Here is a 21,438-nt window from a genome sequence, read left to right on the forward strand (position 1 = left end):
GTGCAAGAATTTTAGTAAATCTTACTATTTGCTTTGTCTCTTTCTACTTTGTTGTCCAAGCATAATTTACTTATTACCGATTTACTGATTATTTTCCAACCCATTTAAACCCAGAGCTGGACTTAATTTCCCTTCTCTAACAGTGGTTTAGTGACAACTATTCATTCTCTGAGATAACTAACCATCCTTCTTTTGACACATCTACTTGATGTGATGAAGTGGCCTTTCTGTCTCTCAGTAAACAAAACCAGATGCTCTGACCTGACAGTTGAGCTGATGTGGTTTTCACTTCAGGTCTGCTAAATGTTACTCTGGATGCATTTCATGGCACTGACCTCACAGGGGTGGCCCCCTCTGCTAATCTCTGTGTAACCATGATGTGAAACTGACTTCTGGCACTTTTTACTTACACAAAAATCTGAGAACTGAGTTCTATTGTGAGACTGATATTATTTTTGAAGATCAGATTATACAAACTCTTCAACTGCTCATTCCACTGTTGAAGTCTAAATATCTACCGTAGACTTTAAAGTTCCACGCTTGACCTGTGAAAACTGAAAACTGGATCATGATTGGTTCCCCGCCTCATTCCAAAGTCACAAAGTCATCTTTTAAGTATGAGTTTTAAACTCTGGCCTAATTTAATTTAACTTACATTAAACATTAATTTGATTTACATTAAATTTAACCGATATTAATTTAACTTACATTAAATCAAGTCAACCGAAAAACCATCCAATACTGGACACACAAAGCTGCCTCCTCATTTGGAGCAAGCTAATGGCTCAGTCACACGAGCCATTAGCTCATGAATTTCTCAGTGAAATTTCTCCCTTTAGCAGAAACTACGAACACATCCTGCAGTAACAAGCTTTATGCAAACGTTCTTCTGCACAGTCAAGCTCAAACCTCAAAAATGTAAAAGTAATAAAAATGCTTTTTTAAATGGGAAACATCAGATTTACACTAACATCCAAATCAAGATCTGCCAGTGTTGCACTGTAGTTAACAGCAGTAAAGGCGAACTCTTTTCTACTCAGCAAGACTGATGGCAATAAGCTGGCAATCTGTCTGCATTTATAAATTAGACAACAGTTATTAGCAAACCTTTGACAACCTCTCTCGGAGTTGGTCCAGGTCAGACTGTGACTGTTGCAGAAAGGTTGTCTCCTACCAGGTGACCTATGCAATCGTCTTGTGATCAAAAGTGGTCGTGAGAGTGCAACACCCTCAAGCTCTATGTAGCCATTTAGTTACCACAATCTCCAATTGGTTGCAGAATGTGACAAAAATTCAATACAATCACCAGGCAGCCACCATAGATGCAAGGAGATTACTGTCCCTTCCTTGTGACTGAGCCTTTACCTTACTCTGAATTAGGAGATAGCTTTGCAAGAAGTGTACCCACTGTGGCATGATTTTTCAGCTGAGCCGATTTAATGCAAGTTTCCTCAGATAATCTTATTTTAAGACATAAAGGACGTGTTATTAATTCTGCTAATGTTGTTTGCTTTTAGAATGACTTTTGTATTTGCTTAAAGTTCATAGAAATCTCTAGGGTTTTTTTATCTTAAAACATATACTCTATGTTTTTATGTATGATTTGCTGTGTTTGTTGTGGCAAAATCCGTTAAGTATCAAAAGATTCTGAACTGAACCTGTCTGACCCAATCTTACTCCCGGGCTGTAGGTGGCGCTAGAGTGAGATATTTTTGAGACCTAGAGAAGAAGAAAATCAGGACTCTACAAAAAAAAAAAAAAGAAGTCAGCTGTTAACTGATGTTTGGGGCATCTTGTTAGCACTGCTCATCAAAGCGAGCTTACGTGAAAAGTAGCGCTAGATGTTTTATTTTGTAAGCTAAGAAAAAAAGCCCCTTTCACGTGTTTCCCGCGGAGATGATGGTAGGAAACAGTGTGAATATTCCGATGTTTCTCCATGCTCTGAAAACACTGGCTCTGTAGAGTAAGTCGCTGGATTGTTTGCGTAGCGGATCGCATTTATACAACCGCATTTATAAAGAAAAACAATCATACTGCTGTCCCTACACAGTAATGTGGTGTTTATTTTGAATTTGTGTGTCTTTGTTCAATTCACCCCTGCAGATGGCGGGTAGGAGCAGACTACTGCCCTTTGCTTGTCTGGGGTTTTTCGGGGTCCTGTGCTGGGTCTGGGTCTCCTTTGCCTCCTTTCCAGATGACCAGGTGCTTCCCCTGGAGGCCTTGGATGCACTAGACCGAGGAGCCTTTCAGCCTCAGAGTGCTCTCTCAGAGATGGAGTTTTCCTCCGTGGTTTCATACAGAGGACCAGGGAACCGCGACCGTCGCAGTAACAAGGAGCTGCCCATTCTCCTCTGGTGGAGCGGTGGGCTGTTCCCACATTTTCCAGGCGACACTGAGCGCATTGACTGTGCCACGTCCTCCTGTCTGGTCACGAGCAATCGTAAGGTACCCGAGATACTTACCCTCCTAAAACACCTTTCATGAATCTCCTGCCTTGGACAGGAGGAAGATGCATGTACACATTAATAATAATTAGCTTCTCGGGTTGCTCTGCAACTAATCTTGGGTTTGATCTTGAAAGGTGCAGCTGTACAAACGGACAACATCTATCATCTTTTATGGGACAGACTTCCGGGCATATGAGGCGCCTCTCCCTCGTCTCCGCCACCAAACCTGGGCACTGTTCCACGAAGAGTCACCTATGAATAACTATGTCCTCTCTCATGGGCCGGGAATCCGGCTGTTCAATTACACCGCTACGTTTCGCAGGGAGTCAGACTACCCCTTGACCCTTCAGTGGCTTCCTTCTCTGGAGTACTTGCTGGAGCCTGTCGCTGTGTCCTTGGAAGAGAAGAACCGCCTGAGGAGGGAGGGTCTGGCTCCAGTGCTCTACATGCAGTCTCACTGTGATGTACCATCAGACAGAGACAGATATGTAAAGGAGCTCATGAAGTACATAAAGGTAAAGTGCAGAATAATTCAGCTGTGTAATAACCACAGTCAAAGAGATTATGGTCCTGTGTTTTTTGTTTTGTTTTTTTTAATGAAAGATATAGCGGTCCGTTACCCCTAATGTTTTTTTTCTGCTTTACACAAATGCCGAGATTCTTTCTCAGTGGTAAATATATCTTCTTATTTTATTACGCACTGCACAGCAGATAAAAATCACTAATCTTTGTGCTTCCAATTGCAATAGCAAATGTGTAAATGTTTTGTATAGAAAATACTCAGTGGAACAGCCAAATCTGTCATTGTGTAATAATTAATCTGTTCCCAGATATGCCCTAACTGTGTCTCCCATCTTTCCAAACATTATCTCTGTGTAGATCGATTCTTATGGGAAATGCTTGAACAACAAACCCCTACCAGAATATCTGGAGGACACAGCCACTGCTACCGGTGAAGAACCAAAATTCATGAATTTTGTGGCGCGCTACAAGTTCCACCTGGCTCTGGAGAATGGCCTGTGTCCAGATTACATGACTGAAAAGCTGTGGCGGCCTCTACACCAGGGGTGCGTTCCCATTTATCGAGGTGCCTCCGCGGTGGCGGACTGGATGCCCAACGACCGCTCGGTGATCATCATAGATGACTTCCCCTCACCCCAAGCTCTTGCCGACTTCCTCATACATCTGGACGAGAATGACGATGAATATGCTAAATATTTAAAGTTCAAGAACCCCAGCCGCATCACTAATACTCGTTTGCTAGAGTCACTGAAGACCCGCGAGTGGGGGGTGAATGACATGAGTAAACCCAACTACCTGAATGGATTTGAATGTTATGTATGTGACCAGGAGAATGCTCGATTAGCTGCAGAGCATGCACATAAAAAGGCCCCTAAGACAAATCAACCACCTCGGCCTAAAATGGCTAATAACTCTCACATGGGTTGCCCGCTCCCCAGTCCGGGATATGGAGACGTCAAAGACTTACCTTCAGATGATGGGTGAGTTTGTCTTTAAATGAACAACAGCACCAGGTGTGAACACAATTTATTTTATTTTTTTTCCCTGCACTGAAATGTGAACAATGTCCTGCGGGGAGTGAAATCGGTCTGTTTTAATAGTCTAATTAAAATATCCTCTGTGATGAGCCTAATCTGTTTGTTTATCTGTCTGCAGATGGTTGCAAATATGGCCTCAGGATTACTGGCAGAGCCTCGACCAAGCAGAGGGGCTGGAGTCTCTGATAAGACACAACGAGTCAGACCCTTCTCTGCTGTGGAAGCACATCCAAAGCATTGCTGTGAGCAGAGCCAAAGGAAAACACTGACACAGGCCTTGAAACAAACAGAGGATGGAGTCCGTCCAGGATTATAGGAGTGCCCCAGATTATGTATTCCCCCCTCTTGTTTAAATGAGGGAACGAAGTACACATTGCTCATAGTTTTGCACCCAAGCCAACCCCACCCCCTTTTTACCCATGTGAGTAGTTTAGTTATCCTGAAACAAATTTTGCTATTTTGTTGAGCTGACATTAAACTTTGCCTTCATCCCACGCTCAGTAATGGGGAAAATAACATTCTAGACTTTTATAAGCGAATATTTTCCAACCGGTTTTATCACCGTAGCTGAGTTTCCATTATATTGCCCATAGTTAGTATTAACTACTTGGAGGACCATTGTCCCAAATGGGCACACTCTCATGGGATGCGCCTTTTCATTAGACTGGGGCAGAGCCAAAGACTTGTCCTCTGTACTGTGGGAGCTCTGCCTAACTGTGTGTGAAGACCATCAAGACGGTAGCCAAATGACTGCATCAGCTTCTTTACAGTTACTCAGCAGGTAGCTGATGGCTATTAGCTAAAATCCCATTTAGATGCAAAGCTATTGTGACTATGCAAGGAAAATATTATTTTGCCAAGCAGAGGAGAGGTGCAAATGTAAATTTAGTACAACCTCGCATTGGGATGTTACCAGAGTTCTCAGGATCAGCTCAGCTTGGAAAAACTCTGATTTTTATGTTAGAATATCACCTTGTCTGACAATTTTCTGTTACATCATTTAGGATCATGTGCAATAACTACCAATCATTCTTTTCTGAAACACTCTTGACTCATGTATCTGGTAGCAAACTACTTTTATATGACATGGATACACCAGGATTATAGAAATTGTTTTATTTTGCTAACAAAGCATCATACATGCAAACACTATTTTGTATCAAGAAGAGCAAAAATTAAGTAAACATTTTGTAACCAAGTTCTTTTTTTTTTTATTTCCTATTGTTGCTAAATTCTTGTATCCCTCTCACCAGTATTAATCTGTTCACATCCGTGTGTGATGTTGGACAGACGTATCCTTCATAGTAAACCGAAGCAGATAAAGCTTTCACCACCATCAAAACACAACGCAAGGTTTTAAAATATGTCATTATCAAGTTTAAGAAATCATACTCGCCGGTCACTTTAAGCTACATTAATCAGGAGTTCAAACAAATGCAGTGCAAACTTTGAAAAAAAGAGCAGTTCTCGCTTTGTGCGCGAATTAACATGACAGAAAGGAGAGAGAGAGGAGGTCTGCGAAGCTCTTGATGATCAGATGGCCCTGTAGCAGGTCTCGCAGTGGACTTTCCCACCGTGCAGGAACATACTGTGGAGAAGGTCTCCCATGGGTTTCTTACACATATCACACTGAAAGATAAGAAAACCTCGTGATAACGCCTTGATGAGAAATGTTTGCAGGAAAACGATTTGAGCCACAAAAACGTAATTATCTGGTTAAACTTGCCTGGACTGGCAATAACAACAAATATGATTATTATTATTTAGGAAAAAAATTATTCATTGTATCTGACTAAATTACCTTGAAGCAGGAAGGATGGCAGTTGATGTTGAGGTGCTCAATGGTAATCTTGGCATCATTTCCCACCTGCTCTCCGCAGTATGTACAGGTAGATGACGGTGGGATCCTGGAGTAGCTGATTGAGAAAAGATAAGTTGATCACTGAATCAGGAACAGGTACAGTGCACTGAAGCTCAGTCTGGTTGAATAACAAGATATTTGGAGTCCTATGTGAGGGAAATTAATAAGTGTAAATAATCCTTGCTCAGCCGCTTAATGAGCAGGCTTGGTGGAATTTCTGCCCTTCTGCTTGCACGTATCTAGTTTTGTCAGTAGCGGAAATAACAAAGTGGGGGAGAAAGAGCTGCGGCTTATAGCTGTGGTTGCGGCTTTAAAACGCGTTTAGGGAATAGTCTTGTTTATGGAGGTGCCGTAGGGATAACCAAGAGGCTACACATGCTCAGCACTCGAAATATGTAACTGAAATATGTCAAATAGTGTAAACGGTAAAACAAATGCTAGTAGTTGCGATAGAGATACTAAAAGAAGGTGGTGAAATGTAAGCACCATGGCAACCCCCACAGACTCACATGTTAAAATAATAAAAAGGAAAAAAACAAAACGTGTTTACAACCTGGTACAAAAAATGTTTGTCTTTTTTATCTCCTTGAAAACTGCAGGTGCTCAGTCATAACTGCTATCTGTCTTCGAAGCAGAATCTCAGCTGATTCATGTCACTGAATTTCTCAACTGTGTCTACAGAATCTCTGTTTTTTGGAGCATTTTTTAGTCTGCCAAAATTGGATAAAATATGGCTTGCTTTGTGATTAACTGTACCAAACAGCAAGCCAACCAAGAAGCCTGTGCTCAAGTTGTTTTTCATTTGTTGTGTTTTTTAATTAGGTGAATTTCTAATACTCTTTTATTTTTGTCAGAGCTTATTAGCAGGTATCCAGAATTGTAAAATAGAGTTTATGGCTCCAACCTGCCAAACAGGCTATCGAAATACTGTCAATTTTGAATACAGGAAATAAAATGTAGCCAAAATGCCAAACAAGCATTTTAGCCCTTGCATGCTGTTTGAAGCCAACTTGACTTAATGTGACAGCAGTAAAAATACCTAAATATCATTCTCCATCTATTCTCCTCTGCTTATCCTTGTCATAGTTGCAGGGGGGCAGGAGCCTAGCCCAGTGTATGTATGTATGTGTACACATATATATATATATATATATATATATATATATATATATATATATATATATATATACATACATACATACATACATACATACATACATACATACATACATTTGTGTATATATAGTTCAAACTTTGATAGAGAGACGTCTAGGTCTGGTTCAAAAGTGAATGTGCAGTATTTTCCTGCCATAGGCTAAAATGTTGCTCTGTAAGATTTATTCCTGAAACATGTTCAGATTTATAAACAGTGATTCCAGCTGAAGTACTTGAACTGTGAGAACTGAAAATGGACACAGTAGCAGCAGGTTAAACTTACACAGCTAAAAGGGTTTGAAGTGTAATTAAGAAGGAGTTTTGAGAAACCCATGAATACAGTTTAAATGACGTTAGTGGGGGGAAAAGCTGAACTGCCATTTAAAGAGCAAGAAGTGAAAGCAGTTAAAGTATTGAGAGAGAGGCAGAGCTCAGATTGTGTTATTACCTGGAGTAAAGAGATGGGCTGCTGTAAGAATAGCTGGTGGAGCTTGAAGTCAGGTAATCTGACCTACTATTGGAAACAAGATCAATGAGTAAATCATCATGAGGGCAGTGCTTTAAAGCAGTATTTTATATCAATATGGCAGTTGACTGTAAATAATTTATTGGCCCCACCTATTGAGCGTGTCTCTGGGGTTCTGCGTTGCATTGACATACTCCTTCACAAACACAAACGGCCTTAAAGGAGAGGCAAAAGGTGGGTTAATACACATAGCTAAAATATATACACAATTGTGGTCAGAGGTTTGCATATACTCATCATGGGTATGAATTTCATGATGATTTTTTTTTTCAAGGGTGGAATGATTGCATGACATACATCTTTAATGTCTTGAAAAAAATTGGATACACAACATAAAGATTTTAATAAGTAGTCCTAAAGCTTCAATGCCTTTTAACTTGACAAGCCAAAGCTCGCTAACTTCTCATTAGTGAACATGACTGACTGGTAGTTTCTCTTTGCCAGCATAAAAAGGATTTGTTTTAATAATACTCATTGGACTGACAAATACTCAGATGTTCACTGAGTTCCTTGGACTTTTCCATTGTTCCAAGAAGGAGAATTGTAGATTCACATAAGTTGAGAGCGTCTTTGGAAGCCATTTCTAAACAACCGCAGATTCCAGGTTTATCAGTTCAATCACCACTTTGCCAAAATCCAGAAGAAGACTCAAACTATCACAAATTGCTCCTGCTCCAAAATCGACATTTTCAAACTTGAGTGAAATTTGCGGTTGTCCTCATGAACAGATCAAATGCTTTTAGGAGAAAAAGATTTATGGCCAGACAAGACAAAGATTGAGTTATTTGGCCATAATGATGAGAGGTATATTTGGAGGAGTCAAAGGTGAGGCTTTCAAACCTAAGAACACTGTCAAGCATGATGGTGGTAGCATCATGCTCTGGGCTGGTTTGCTGCTAGTGGTACTGGTACACTGCACAAAGTGATTGGAATAATAAAGGAGGACTACCTCCAAATTCTTCACCTTTACATCCAACCAACAGCTAGATGGATTTAATGTGGACACAACTGGCTGTTACAACAGGACAATGATCCCAAACACACATCAAAACTGGTTTTGAATGGATAAGGCAGGCTAATATTATGGAATAAGCTTCCCAAAGCCTTGACCTCAGTCCTATTGAAAATTTGTGGAATAGGATTAAAAGCTGGGTCCTTGGTAGCAAACAATTTAAAATAACTCCAATTCTTTCAAGAAGAGCGGTCACATATCCAGCCAGAATTATTCCAGAAGATTGTTCATGTCTACCGAAAGCATCTGAGTGTAACTGGCTAAGGAACATTTAACCAAATATTAGTGGACGTGTATGTACATATGTCTGAGCCTGTGTATGTATACTTTTCAACAGTTCAAAGAAATAATTTAAAGCCCCAAATTATCTTGACGTTTACACCTGCCATGAGTGTATTCAGGATTTTGACCACAATTACATATGCTGTCAATCCAAATTAAATTTATAGTTTGTACAGTCACTCACTTTTTGGTTTCAGGTTCTGGGGTTTTGACTCTCTGCTCCTCTTCTCTTATGGTCCTGGAATAGGTATCAAAACTGGAGACATGCAACGTGCAGCAACATTAGTCTCATCTTTTACTCAATGATGGCATTACAGTGATGGGTTATAGAGAAAGACCCCACATCTGTCAAACGCAGCCCAGGAGATAATCACTTCTGCCACTGCTTGTTAATGACAGGCTGGTTAACGGGCTGTGATTTGACAAAAGGACATCTCTAATACACATCATTATTCTGACATCTGGAGGCTGATAATTAGAGGGAAGGAAATGAGGGCAAATTGAAAGACAATGGAAGAGCAGATCTTGTCATTCAACTTCAGTAATAGAGTTGAAATGGAAATCTGTCTAACCGGGTGTCATGATGGAGTTACGGGTAACTTTCACGGATAACTTTCAGTTGCTAACCATTTTCAGTTACGCCTACTAAAAATGGCTGCGTTACAAAGAGACAAAAGCAGATCCAGAAGGTGAAAGCGTAACACAAACCCACACGTGCTAAATATTCGATGGCGTGCATTTGTTTTTAGATACATTTCATAAAATAACCATTTATTCCACTCGTTGAAGAACAGGTAAATGTAAGTTTCATGCAACACCGCACCATTGCTCAAATTTCTAGAGGCATGAAAGGATTTAAAAAGAAAAAAAAGGGCAAGCCAGTGTTGTTACGAAAGTGAGAAAATCAACAGACGAGAGAGAAAATAACCCTCTGCATTACGCTGTCTGACTTTACAAGATCATAAACTTACCGATCCATGGAGGGCTCAGGCTCACTGCGTATCTCCCTGGAAAGTAAAGAAAACAGTGTTAGACTTTTATAGTAGGCTGAAGCAGTCAATAAGCTGGACGCAATCCAGTAAGCGAGACCGCTGCATTTTTAAAAAAATGTGTATGAAACTGATCTTTCTGGCTCACAGCTCCACTAGGGTCACGGTTTATTGACCAGCTGTGGTCTGCTTTATATAGTACTGCACCACTGCCTGATCTGAGGCCCTCCTCCCAAGCAGTGTGATTGTAACCTCCACTTATACATCTTCTCATGCTCTTAACCTGAGCCCTTCTAATCTCTACAGTTTTCAATCTCAATACGCAAAAAAACTCTTTTCCCTACCTGATGGTAGTGATGGTTGTGACCGTTTGTGTATCCTCAGTGCTACAAAAGAGACAAAATTCCTGCATTATAATGAGTTTGTACAGGTAAAGATAAGACAATATTAAAGTTTTAAAAGAAAAAAAAAAGAACAAGCTGAAAAAGTTAATTATTCTCCGACTGAGCCGGGAGGATGTTTCATCTTGTGTTCAGCTTTCTTTCAATTAAATGCTTGACAGCCACTGAATTTTAAGGTGCTATAATCACATCCTACTAAAATAGTTTCCAAAAGGTGCTTTAATGTGCATTTAATGAGCTCAACCATACCGAAGATACCTTCCCTGCTCCTCTTCTTGCTTCTCTTCTTCTTCTTCGTCGTCGTCGTCCTCCTCCTCTTCTGTGGGGATGGTATAGACAGTCGGTGATGTCCATCGGTCCCACGGAGAGTCATTCTCAAGGGACCTTGAAAACAAACAAACAAAGACATAGCAGCATTGGAAGATGGCCGGTTCACATGATGTTTATTCTTCCAAAGACAAAAAAGGTAGAGGGGGGAGTGGGGGGGGGGGGGGGGGGGGGTGTTTACCTCAGTTGTGAGGGAAAGTTGTAACAAATATATGTCTGACCTATTTTCATCAGCGCCAGTGCACAATGTCTTCCGACTCGGTGAGCAAGGCGCTGCAAGAGTCTCGCTACTTCACCGCGGTGAAAAGGGAGGAGGTTACAGAAATAAAAAGGAGCCAATATCCAAGATCACTTACTTCCTCTCAAACATGATGACTGTCTGTTGATCTTCAGCTTGGCCTTCTGCTTCTGGTTGCGCTTCTTGGCTGAGAGGGGAGAGACATTGAAAGGCTTTTAACACGCAATGGACACGGATGGGTGAAAGTAGATGAATGAAGCACAGAGTGTATAGTGTGGGGGTGCAAAAGTACATCAAAGCATGTCATCACCTCTCCTCTGTGTTCGACTCCTGGACTGTGTTGGTTTCCCATGACCGCTGAGTGCTGATGTTAAAACAGCCAAAGTGGGGAGAGATAGCAAGAGGGAGAGGGGGAAAGGATTTGGGAATTGTGACAGATGAAGCACATCAGACAACGCTCAAGCAGGAAGGTTTGAGAAAAAGATTTCTGTGGGTCTGCACTTTCCCTTCCACTCCCATTTCTCAATCATAGATTCGTCACAGAAGTATGCAGCTGAGTTGGTTCAATACCTTGTTTTGTCAGTGTTGAAAGGGATGATGTCATCTGCAAGGGACCGCAAGGCATTACTGCCCATACTGTCAGACACACAAGAGAGAAAGCCATCAGCATGGCTCACTCACGAGTATTTCTTTCTTTCATTCTTTTTCTTACATTTGCAGTTTAGTTTCCTATAATGAATCATTTCAGGGGCAACTTTGTTTCAGGTGCCAGAGAACGTTTCTACAGATTTCCCAATGGCAGGCAATCTCCCTTTCCTCACAGTTCCAGTGTAATTGGTGTGTAACTGTATGAATGGGTGCATAAAAAACTCATTGTGGAGGACTTTGTAGAACCCCCTAATGCTAAAAATGTCCCCAATACTCACAATATTAATTTTTCTTAAGCTGAAACATGTAAGCAATAACAAACTTATTTTGTTTCTGAGCTCTTTTCCATTAAAGCAGGTAATGCACTAAAATTAAAATTAAAACAGAAAACAAATAAGTAAATCAGCTTGAGCATGTCAATAGATCCAGACTCCTGGTGCTTCTTGCATCACATCTACTGATTATGAATAACAATTCTCGCATTAGCTTACAAACTAAAGCAGTTGTAGTAATGAGGAAACCGTGTGCTAACATCGGCGCCACAAACAGAGGTTACAGTATCGAAAAAGGGAATTTGCATTATCATTCCCGTACCTGTTGATGGAACTATCAGAGAGGGGCTGGCGCAGGTCAGAGGAGCTGGAATAGAGAAAAGTGTCTCATAATCAGAAACTGCTGAATTATGCATGCTGAGATGCTATCTGTCTTGCAGGAAAACAGTCATAGCTCCAAACCAATATGATTACCTGTTAGGGGATGTGGTCCCTATCGGATATGGATCAAATGGATCAGCCGAGCTGAAAAACAATTTCACACTGATTTCACTCTCAATTGTCAGCGTTGCCCATCTTGTGTCGAAGGAATTCTGATCACATTGACTCATAATGGAAAGATTTAATGCAGTTTGAATGGTAAATAGAAACACGGAGGGACGTGGGGCAAAACTCAATAAAAATCAGAATCAGGATGTTGCTGACAAATGGAAACACTATTCCACTGCTGAACAGCAAAATCTGCGGACTTCAGGATTTCTTCACCTAAGATTAACCCTTGAACAATTACACCAACCCGGTCATTTATATTACCGAGCTTGAGTGAAACCGTGTGTTATTATTTACTATTTTTAAGCACACTGGTTTGCATGTGACATGTGACAGTAAATAAACTACCTTGATTTAGTGACTACGGTTGTCACTGTTGTCACACGTGAGCTCCAGGGATCCGCATTGTCCTCTTCACTGCACAGCGGTGAGATAGAAGTAAGGAGGGCGGTACGGATGAATGGCATGATGGGAAGAGAAGAGAGGGCAAGTAAAGGTTAGTGTGGTTGTTCTCATACACTATTTAAAATGTCTGTCCTTTAGTAAAGCTCAAGATGCACTGAATTATTTAGCAATCACAAAAACCATCTGAATAAAGCACAGACTATAGCTTTGTATGCTGTCATGCTTTTTTAGGTAATGATCACAGTTTGGTCATTATAGTGACTCTGTGTCTCTGTGGGGTTTGCTGGCAGCATAGCTGCAGGCAGACTTGTTATAAATCATTACAAGCCGTGTGTATGGAATGCATTTCTTGGAAGGAACAGTTCTGCATAGATAGATAATTGTTTAAGAGCAGCCTGTCATCTCCCGCTACCTTTGTGTTTCTTTGGCTGTCTTGTCTGTCTGCTTCTCCTCCTCTTGCTGCATGCTGAGGCTGGTGGAGACAAAACAAAGCAGCAATACTAATCAGTACAGAGCATTCCCTTCTATTTCCAGTCGTGCTGCTTATGAAAGCTGGCTTTCCCTTTCAAAGTCAGTCGTTTCAGGAATTTGAGACTTTGGTTCTATTTAACGTGGAGCAGGAGGTTAAAATAGAAAATGCCAAACGGGAGCGGAGCCCTGCTTTGTGGATCAAACTGAAGGAGGGTTTATCAAAGTCTTTCAACTCAGCAAGCCGGGATCTTATTAATAATAAGGATGCATAAGCAAGGAGGGTGAGATGGGAGGAGAAGCCGGTCTGTCTCTTTCTCACCTGTGTGCCTCTGTGCCTCTTACAATGACATCATTTGCCAGAAGATCCAGAGTGCCGCTGGTCTTCACTGGGTTTGGCTTACTAAAGACATGAAACAGAAAATTGAAATATGGGGGAGAGTTCTCTTGAAACTCTACATCCAACTCTGGAAAGGTAAGCTGAGGTGGTATTTTGGTTTGCTACTGACAAGGAAGTTATTTTTACTCTTTTTTTTCTTAGGAGAAAGAATTCTTCCTCTACCTGTCCATTCCACCAAGCAGATCCTGACTCCAGCGTCCTGGGCTGGGGGGAACAGGTTCTGCTGGCTCCTCTGGACTGCAGATGTAGAAAGAGGAGAGGAAGAGGAAGCAGAGAAGTTGATGAACAAAGGGGGATTTACGATTCAGTGGAGATTTCAGAGCTAGAACAGGCCAGTTGAGGTAAAGGACGGGCAGATTATAAGAAGCCCAACAGTGCCACCTTGTGAGAGCTATTCAAATATTTGCCACCGTGACAACTTTTTAATTGCGCAATTGTAACAATGTATTTTTAACAAACCCATCACTGAAACCCAGGAGATCGTCTGTTATTGGTTCACAGTTGTTGAGCTCTGAATCTGGCTTCTGTTCAGCACTGCAGTACAGGAGAGGAAAAGATATATTAGTGCACCTGCTTTGGCAAGAAAGCATATATCTCTATATCAAATGTTTAAGTGCCACACTTAATCAGGCATAATTAGAGACACCCCTTGGTATCAGGCTTTTTGAGCGCCTGAAAATGAGATGTGCATTATTTTGTAATTACTTTGAAGTGAGCTCAGTGGCAGTTAGCCCTCATCAGTTTTCTTGCCAACACTGCTATGACAATAATGAGGAAGTTGTTGGTTTTATACCTGTTCTCTGTGGGGTGATCGTCCGCAGAGTCTCCTTTTTGGTTTGCCAGGGCTTCCTCATCATTCTTAAAGCTACTGAGGAAAAAGAAAAAAAAACAAAAGCTCTTATTATCAGATGGCATATTGTTGAGGCTGTGGGAACTAATGTGTCACTGCATTTCTGGTTTCTCCGGCTTTCATCTTTCTCTTCTGGAAGTACCTGGATGAACTGGTGTCGAAAGAAATCAGAGTGTTGGACAGAGCAGGGAGCGTGTCAGCAGCGGAGCTGTGAAACAAGATGGACAACAAACACATCACATTCCAGAGCAGCTTTGAATTACACATGTGAAAGAATGAGAGCAAACACACCTAAACAAAGAAAACCACTTAAACCACTGAAAGCATATTTTCATAACAACCATAGCTTTGCTTACAAATCATGCTCGAGGCTCATTATATACGTAGGTAGTTTTATGTTATATTGCTGGAGTGGTAGAAGCAGTATTAAGAGCTTTTACTTAAGAAAATAAAAGTAAAATTACATCCGGAGAAATATTTCCAGCTAAAACAGCTTTAAATACTCCAAAGTAAAACTACTCCAGGCAGATGAATGGTCCCTGTGAGGTTTTTATTGCTGTACTCTACATTACTGGAGCACTAGAAAGGACACATTAATGTGCAAGGAGAATTTTACTCTTGGAGCTGGTCTAAGTGGAAGTAATTTAGCTTCCGTTTCTAATGTTTCTTAGTGTGATCTTTAACAATCCACTGAATAAAATTATACTATGTTGATCTTTGTCTGTAAAATACCAAACCAAATGCCATATAAAGCAAATAGTAAGTTAATAGGTTATATAAGCTTAAATAAATTGTTATGCGCAATTATAGATCAACACAGTTACATTAAAGTGCAAATTCATTCAAGAGCTAGTAACATAACACCTGAGTTTATTCCATTCCACCTGTTGATGCTACAAAATGTGCCAGGACTGAATGGAAATCTGACCTTGGTTTTGGAGGCAATTTAGTCTGTGGCTCTGGTTCCATTTTGGGTTCAGGTTTTGTGTTCAGTCCAGATTCTGTTACAGCAGGCACTGGGACAGGTGACTTGGTGACAGTGGAGGTTGGGACAGAGGACACTTTAACATCTGATTTTTCAGGGGTTGAAGCCACATCAGGGGACACAGGAGCAGGCGACTTGGTGACAGTAGAGGTCGGGACAGGAGACACTTTGACATCTGATTTTTCAGGAGTTGAAGTCACATCCGGGGACACAGGTGCAGGTGACTTGGTGACAGTGGAGGTTGGGACAGTGGAGGTCGGGACAGGAGACACGTTGACATCCGATTTTTCAGGAGTTGAAGTCACATCAGGGGACACAGGTGCAGGTGATTTGGTGACAGTGGAGGTTGGGACAGTGGAGTTCGGGACAGGAGACACGTTGACATCCGATTTTTCAGGAGTTGAAGTCACATCAGGGGACACAGGTGCAGGTGATTTGGTGACAGTGGAGGTTGGGACAGTGGAGGTCGGGACAGGAGACACGTTGACATCCAATTTTTCAGGAGTTGAAGTCACATCCGGGGACACAGGTGCAGGTGACTTGGTGACAGTGGAGGTTGGGACAGTGGAGGTCGGGACAGGAGACACGTTGACATCCGATTTTTCAGGAGTTGAAGTCACATCAGGGGACACAGGTGCAGGTGATTTGGTGACAGTGGAGGTTGGGACAGTGGAGGTCGGGACAGGAGACACTTTGACATCTGATTTTTCAGGAGTTGAAGTCGCATCCGGGGACACAGGTGCAGGTGACTTGGTGACAGTGGAGGTTGGGACAGTGGAGGTCGGGACAGGAGACACGTTGACATCCGATTTTTCAGGAGTTGAAGTCACATCAGGGGACACAGGTGCAGGTGATTTGGTGACAGTGGAGGTTGGGACAGTGGAGGTCGGGACAGGAGACACGTTGACATCTGATTTTTCAGGAGTTGAAGTCACATCAGGGGACACAGGTGCAGGTGATTTGGTGACAGTGGAGGTTGGGACAGTGGAGGTCGGGACAGGAGACACTTTGACATCTGATTTTTCAGGAGTTGAAGTCACATCCGGGGACACAGGTGCAGGTGACTTGGTGACAGTGGAGGTCGGGACAGTGGAGGTTGGGACAGTGGAGGTCGGGACAGGAGACACGTTGACATCCAATTTTTCAGGAGTTGAAGTCACATCGGGGGACACAGGTGCAGGTGATTTGGTGACAGTGGAGGTTGGGACAGTGGAGGTCGGGACAGGAGACACTTTGACATCTGATTTTTCAGGAGTTGAAGTCACATCCGGGGACATAGGTGCAGGTGACTTGGTGACAGTGGAGGTCGGGACGGTGGAGGTCGGGACAGTGGAGGTCGGGACAGTGGAGGTCGGGACAGGAGACACGTTGACATCTGATTTTTCAGGAGTTGAAGTCACATCAGGGGACACAGGTGCAGGTGACTTGGTGACAGTGGAGGTCGGGACATTGGAGGTCGGAACAGTGGAGGTCGGGACAGGAGACACTTTGACATCTGATTTTTCAGGAGTCGAAGTCACATCCGGGGACACAGGTGCAGGTGACTTGGTGACAGTGGAGGTCGGGACAGTGGAGGTCGGAACAGTGGAGGTCGGGACAGTGGAGGTCGGGACAGTGGAGGTCGGGACAGGAGACACTTTGACATCTGATTTTTCAGGAGTTGAAGTCACATCAGGGGACACAGGTGCAGGTGATTTGGTGACAGTGGAGGTCGGGACAGGAGACACTTTGACATCTGATTTTTCAGGAGTTGAAGTCACATCCGGGGACACAGGTGCAGGTGACTTGGTGACAGTGGAGGTCGGGACAGGAGACACTTTGACATCTGATTTGTCAGGAGTTGAAGACACATCAGGGGACACAGGTGCAGGTGACTTGGTGACAGTGGAGGTCGGGACAGTGGAGGTCGGGACAGAAGACACTTTGACATCTGATTTTTCAGGAGTTGAAGTCACATCCGTGGACACAGGTGCAGGTGACTTGGTGACAGTTGAGGTTGGGACGGTGGAGGTCGGAACAGTGGAGGTCGGGACAGTGGAGGTCGGGACAGGAGACACTTTGAAATCTGATTTTTCAGGAGTTGAAGTCACATCCGGGGACACAGGTGCAGGTGATTTGGTGACAGTGGAGGTTGGGACAGTGGAGGTCGGGACAGTGGAGGTTGTGACAGTGGAGGTCGGGACAGGAGACACTTTGACATCCAATTTTTCAGGAGTTGAAGTCACATCCGGGGACACAGGTGCAGGTGATTTGGTGACAGTGGAGGTCGGGACAGTGGAGGTCGGGACAGGAGACACTTTGAAATCTGATTTTTCAGGAGTTGAAGTCACATCCGGGGACACAGGTGCAGGTGATTTGGTGACAGTGGAGGTCGGGACAGTGGAGGTTGTGACAGTGGAGGTCGGGACAGGAGACACTTTGACATCTGATTTTTCAGGAGTTGAAGTCACATCGGGGGACACAGGTGCAGGTGACTTGGTGACAGTGGAGGTCGGGACAGGAGACGTTGCAGTGGTCGACTCAGGGGACTTTTGATTAGATGATATTGGGGGTTTTGATGGTGGCGAAAGATCAACCAGAGGCGTTTTAGTCTGCCCAGACTCTTTGGGTTGTGGCTCTTTAGAGGCTACTTGAAGACAATCTTTGATTAGTTCAGGGAGGGGAGCAGCCACCTTGGTGTCAAAAGTTGGCTGTTCTTGTGTAACAGACACTTGAGGGGTCTCTTCTTTTGCAGGCTCTGGGGTGGCCTTCTTCTCCAACTTTGGAGCAACCGGCTCATTAACACTCACAGCAGCAGCTGTCTTAGTGCTGGTGTCAGCACTGTAAACCACAGAGATAATGAATCAAACTCAAATCACGTGTTGCACTGGAAATAGAAACATGGTGCGGGATTTACATTTTCTGAGGTTCGGGCGCAGGCTTGGATGCAACAGATGTGACAGGAACAACAGGGGATGGCAGCACAGTGCTGGCAGGTGCAGGAGTCTCAGAAGGCTCATCATCATCAGTAATCTCCACCCTGCACATTTTTAGTCAACCACATGATGGCACAAGTAGAAATGCATGCAAGTGTAGAGCACATATTTCACATATCTTTTCTTTTTGCCTCTAGGAAAAAGGGCTTACCTTGTAGCCACAAATGCTGGACTGCTATTGCTGAGCGATGTGTCAGGCGTTTCTTGAGACCTTAGAGTTTTGAACACAAAGCCTGTGTGAATGCCTCCGTAAGTGCTCAGCAAGGCACGTCAATAAAAAGAATTTCCCACTGCATGGGAAGTTTTAAACATATGCACTGTTCTTTTATGAAAGCATTACAGAAACATGCTGTATCTCAAGATAAGCATTAGAATAGTGGCATGAGAAAATACGTACTCGTATTTCTTTGCAGCTGAAAGCACGTAAGACCGTTGCCTGGCTGCAGATTTCGTCAGAACATTACTGGCTTTCTCCGTCCTGCAGAATGAATCAGAATAATGTTAATGTAATCTCTTTCCCGGGTGTCTAACTTCAGGACGCAAGGAGAGTCTTACCGCTTCTCCAGCTCCTCGAGGCTAAGCTGGCCCTCCTGTTTCTCTGCAGCAGACCGCACAGTGTGGGGGGCTCTGAGGAACAGAAGCACAAACATGCACCTTGTGAAAAGACTCTCATCCAGCTGCCAGCAGTTAAACTGGGAATCTGAATTTACGTTTGCTCACATTTTCTTGTAGGTCTCTGAAGGCTTTTTGTTGAATTGCGGTGTTTTGCTGCAATAAAACCAGATAATAAGTAATGGAGGAAAGGTCAAACTGCTTGTTGAAGCTGTGTGGTTCAGCTGCTCTTACCTAAAGCCGTTAGATGGTGAGGATGGAGGAGGCTTGTCCACTTTAGTGAAAACACCCCTGAAGAAAAAGAAAGAAAGTCCTGAACAAGCCCTTATTTCTTTATACAGTTTGTGTGTGTGTGTGTGTGTGTGTGTGTGTGTGTGTGTGTGTGTGTGTGTGTGTGTGTGTGTGTGTGTGTGTGTGTGTGTGTGTTTCTTTTTAAGTGTTCACTGTGATGGTGACTGAGACTCCACTTTGGCTGACTAAAATCTCTGTTTTATAAATATATATGTTTTTATATGCTTTGTGGTAAACGTATTTTATAACCCAGATGGTGGTGCTCAGAATATCAGAAGCCTTTCTCTTACCTGATAAGGTATCCGGATGTTGGCTGCCTAAACTCAAAACAGAGACTTGTTATCAGCACAGTCATGTTTCAAAGAACTGCAGATAAGCCTATGACATTAAAAACCTGGGTTTACCTCTCCGTGTCAGACTTGGTTGGTGGCGGAGTAGAATTTGTTGGCGAAGACACTGGACTGGTGTCAGCAGGGGCTCCGCTCAGACGGCTGGCTTTAACTTCTGCTATCCTGCAATGGAATTTGGTTTTATCTTATTTTCATTTATTTCCTATGTGACAGAGTAGATGATAACGGGATGATGGGTATCGTGCTTAAACAGGGGTGTTTACCATGGTTTCTCCTCTTGCGTTTCATCCTTAGAGTCATTGCTGCGTTGCAACCAGCTGGCGTCTCCCCTCAGCCTTGTCCGGACTTTGGTGGTACGCAGCACGGACGCTCTGTCTCCCTCTGAGATACAAACATGTGCATATCACACACCCGCACACAAGCTCACATTTGAGATATGATACACACTATATGCTGCATCATAATGACAGCTTAGTAATTGTCTGCTTGATAGCTTCTAAGATATACAGTCCCCCTTTGAGCCAGAAGACACTATATCATCAACCACTTGTAGTTTGCCTTAAATCAGGGTAATAAGTGAATTTATAGCCAAGAGCCCGGCACAGATGCATAATACTCCCAGCTTTTATTGGAGGAAACACATCATCTCACATTAAAATCAAAATCTGCTCACCTTTTGACATGCTTGTTTCACGGGGTTCTCGCTCTCTTCTTTTTTCTCTTTTCTTTGCAGGCCACTAAATTATAGATAATTCAGAGAGATGATTGGCATCTTGTAAAAATTAGGCGTATGATGTGAGCAGCGAGTTGCAACTTTGTTCCCACACTATGTCCCCTCCCATTGAGAAACATGTGCTGTGTCAAACATTCCTCAGTTTCATCCTTAAAACATGCAGACGATCCTGTCTGTCCACTTTCCAAAATATGCAGCGATTGACCAAATATGAATGGACGCAGATAGGCATTCTGTGTATCTGACACTCTGTAACAATATAAACTGGCCCACATAAGATTAACCTGATTACACAAATATCGCTTTCTATTCGCTCATTTCCAAATGAACTGAGCCCCAGCTATTTAGGATCAGAAAACAGAAACGAGTTGCTCAGAGGCAAGCCTACGTCCTCAGGGGAACTTCAGTAGAAAGGGGAAAATACTAATGAAACAATCACAAGTGTACCCTTATCTGAAAGTAGACACAGAGTAGAGCTTATGCAAAACTGTGGAGTATTGTTAAAGTCAGAATGCAAATATCACTTTTTAAAAAAAGTCCTTCCTTAGGCTGTGAATTCATTCCCTTTGGAGTAAGTCGGCGCAATATCTCTTGAGGATTTTCCTGAATATTGGTGACAAAACAAACTGAGGGCTCAGAGACCATATTTATCTTCGGTTTAGCACATCAGTCTATAAGAGATAAATGATTAATGAAAGCCAATAGCATTTTAAAGCAAGCCCCGAGCACGATAGGAAGCAATCATGGCAAAGAAACATCCAGAAAATGAGAGGGCAGGACACTCATAATGAACACTTTCAACAAACAGTTTATATAACCCAACCAATCCGATCACTCTGACACTTTTAAAATACACAAAATATCATGTCATGAATAAGTGAACACCAGAGTTCCTACCTGCTGTCACTTTATATCCAGCACAGGAAGATTTGTTGAGGATCTGTGTCCTAGTGAGTGTGGTTGGTGTGAACAGAGGAAAAGTCTTTCTCTGTCTAACAGGTGTCTCAGCCCGACGTATTAGCCAACAGGTACAGGCGTGAGCACTAACAAGCCCAGCCAGTCAAGGGAGGTAAATATGGGGTGGAGCAGCGTGTGTTTGTCTA

The 21,438-nt window shown here is 42.8% G+C and overlaps 2 protein-coding genes across 6 annotated transcripts; one reads left to right on the forward strand and one right to left on the reverse strand.

The window, feature by feature from the left end:
• The first annotated feature begins 1,731 nt into the window (after positions 1–1,731).
• pofut4 (protein O-fucosyltransferase 4) lies at positions 1,732–5,590 on the forward strand. 3 transcript variants are annotated; one of them, XM_080900741.1, is made up of 5 exons: positions 1,732–1,902; positions 2,104–2,445; positions 2,588–2,962; positions 3,327–3,949; positions 4,125–5,590. In XM_080900741.1, the coding sequence occupies exons 1-5, from the start codon at positions 1,897–1,899 to the stop codon at positions 4,273–4,275; spliced, it is 1,497 nt and encodes a 498-aa protein (XP_080756867.1). In that variant the 5' UTR covers positions 1,732–1,896; the 3' UTR covers positions 4,276–5,590. The 3 variants fall into 3 exon arrangements, with proteins under 3 accessions (XP_080756867.1, XP_080756866.1, XP_080756865.1); XM_080900740.1 differs by having other exon boundaries at positions 1,735–1,963; positions 2,582–2,962; positions 4,125–5,204; XM_080900739.1 differs by having other exon boundaries at positions 1,735–1,902; positions 2,582–2,962; positions 4,125–5,204.
• znf185 (zinc finger protein 185 with LIM domain) lies at positions 5,106–21,389 on the reverse strand. Of its 3 annotated transcripts, none has more exons than XM_080900737.1 (32): positions 21,233–21,389; positions 20,276–20,339; positions 19,866–19,983; positions 19,657–19,764; positions 19,543–19,569; positions 19,196–19,252; positions 19,070–19,117; positions 18,905–18,976; positions 18,747–18,827; positions 18,501–18,560; positions 18,271–18,393; positions 15,318–18,194; positions 14,532–14,597; positions 14,333–14,404; positions 13,999–14,073; positions 13,702–13,776; positions 13,462–13,542; positions 13,084–13,143; positions 12,615–12,683; positions 12,192–12,242; positions 12,040–12,084; positions 11,368–11,433; positions 11,108–11,161; positions 10,916–10,984; positions 10,482–10,616; positions 10,176–10,217; positions 9,814–9,849; positions 9,027–9,098; positions 7,641–7,703; positions 7,471–7,536; positions 5,808–5,922; positions 5,106–5,635 (listed from the first exon to the last, which is right to left on the reverse strand). In XM_080900737.1, exons 2-32 carry the CDS (start codon positions 20,283–20,285, stop codon positions 5,540–5,542), a joined length of 4,989 nt encoding a protein of 1,662 aa, XP_080756863.1. In that variant the 5' UTR covers positions 20,286–20,339; positions 21,233–21,389; the 3' UTR covers positions 5,106–5,539. The 3 variants fall into 3 exon arrangements, with proteins under 3 accessions (XP_080756863.1, XP_080756862.1, XP_080756861.1); XM_080900736.1 differs by having other exon boundaries at positions 7,471–7,533; positions 14,333–14,407; XM_080900735.1 differs by having other exon boundaries at positions 14,333–14,407.
• Positions 21,390–21,438: the final 49 nt, after the last annotated feature.

This window comes from Rhamphochromis sp. 'chilingali', assembly GCF_963969265.1.
Source record: "Rhamphochromis sp. 'chilingali' genome assembly, chromosome: 13".
Lineage (NCBI taxonomy): Eukaryota > Metazoa > Chordata > Actinopteri > Cichliformes > Cichlidae > Rhamphochromis > Rhamphochromis sp. 'chilingali'.

Bases quoted from the DNA above. Each gene is read 5' to 3' on its own strand.
- pofut4 (XM_080900739.1), top strand. The intron at 2,446-2,581 runs GTACCCGAGATA...TGATCTTGAAAG, and splicing joins TGGTCACGAGCAATCGTAAG to GTGCAGCTGTACAAACGGAC. The intron at 3,950-4,124 runs GTGAGTTTGTCT...ATCTGTCTGCAG, and splicing joins GACTTACCTTCAGATGATGG to ATGGTTGCAAATATGGCCTC.
- znf185 (XM_080900735.1), bottom strand. The intron at 19,765-19,865 runs GTAAACACCCCT...ATTCCATTGCAG, and splicing joins ACGCAAGAGGAGAAACCATG to GATAGCAGAAGTTAAAGCCA. The intron at 12,243-12,614 runs GTAGTTTATTTA...ATTGTTTTTCAG, and splicing joins ACCGTAGTCACTAAATCAAG to CTCGGCTGATCCATTTGATC.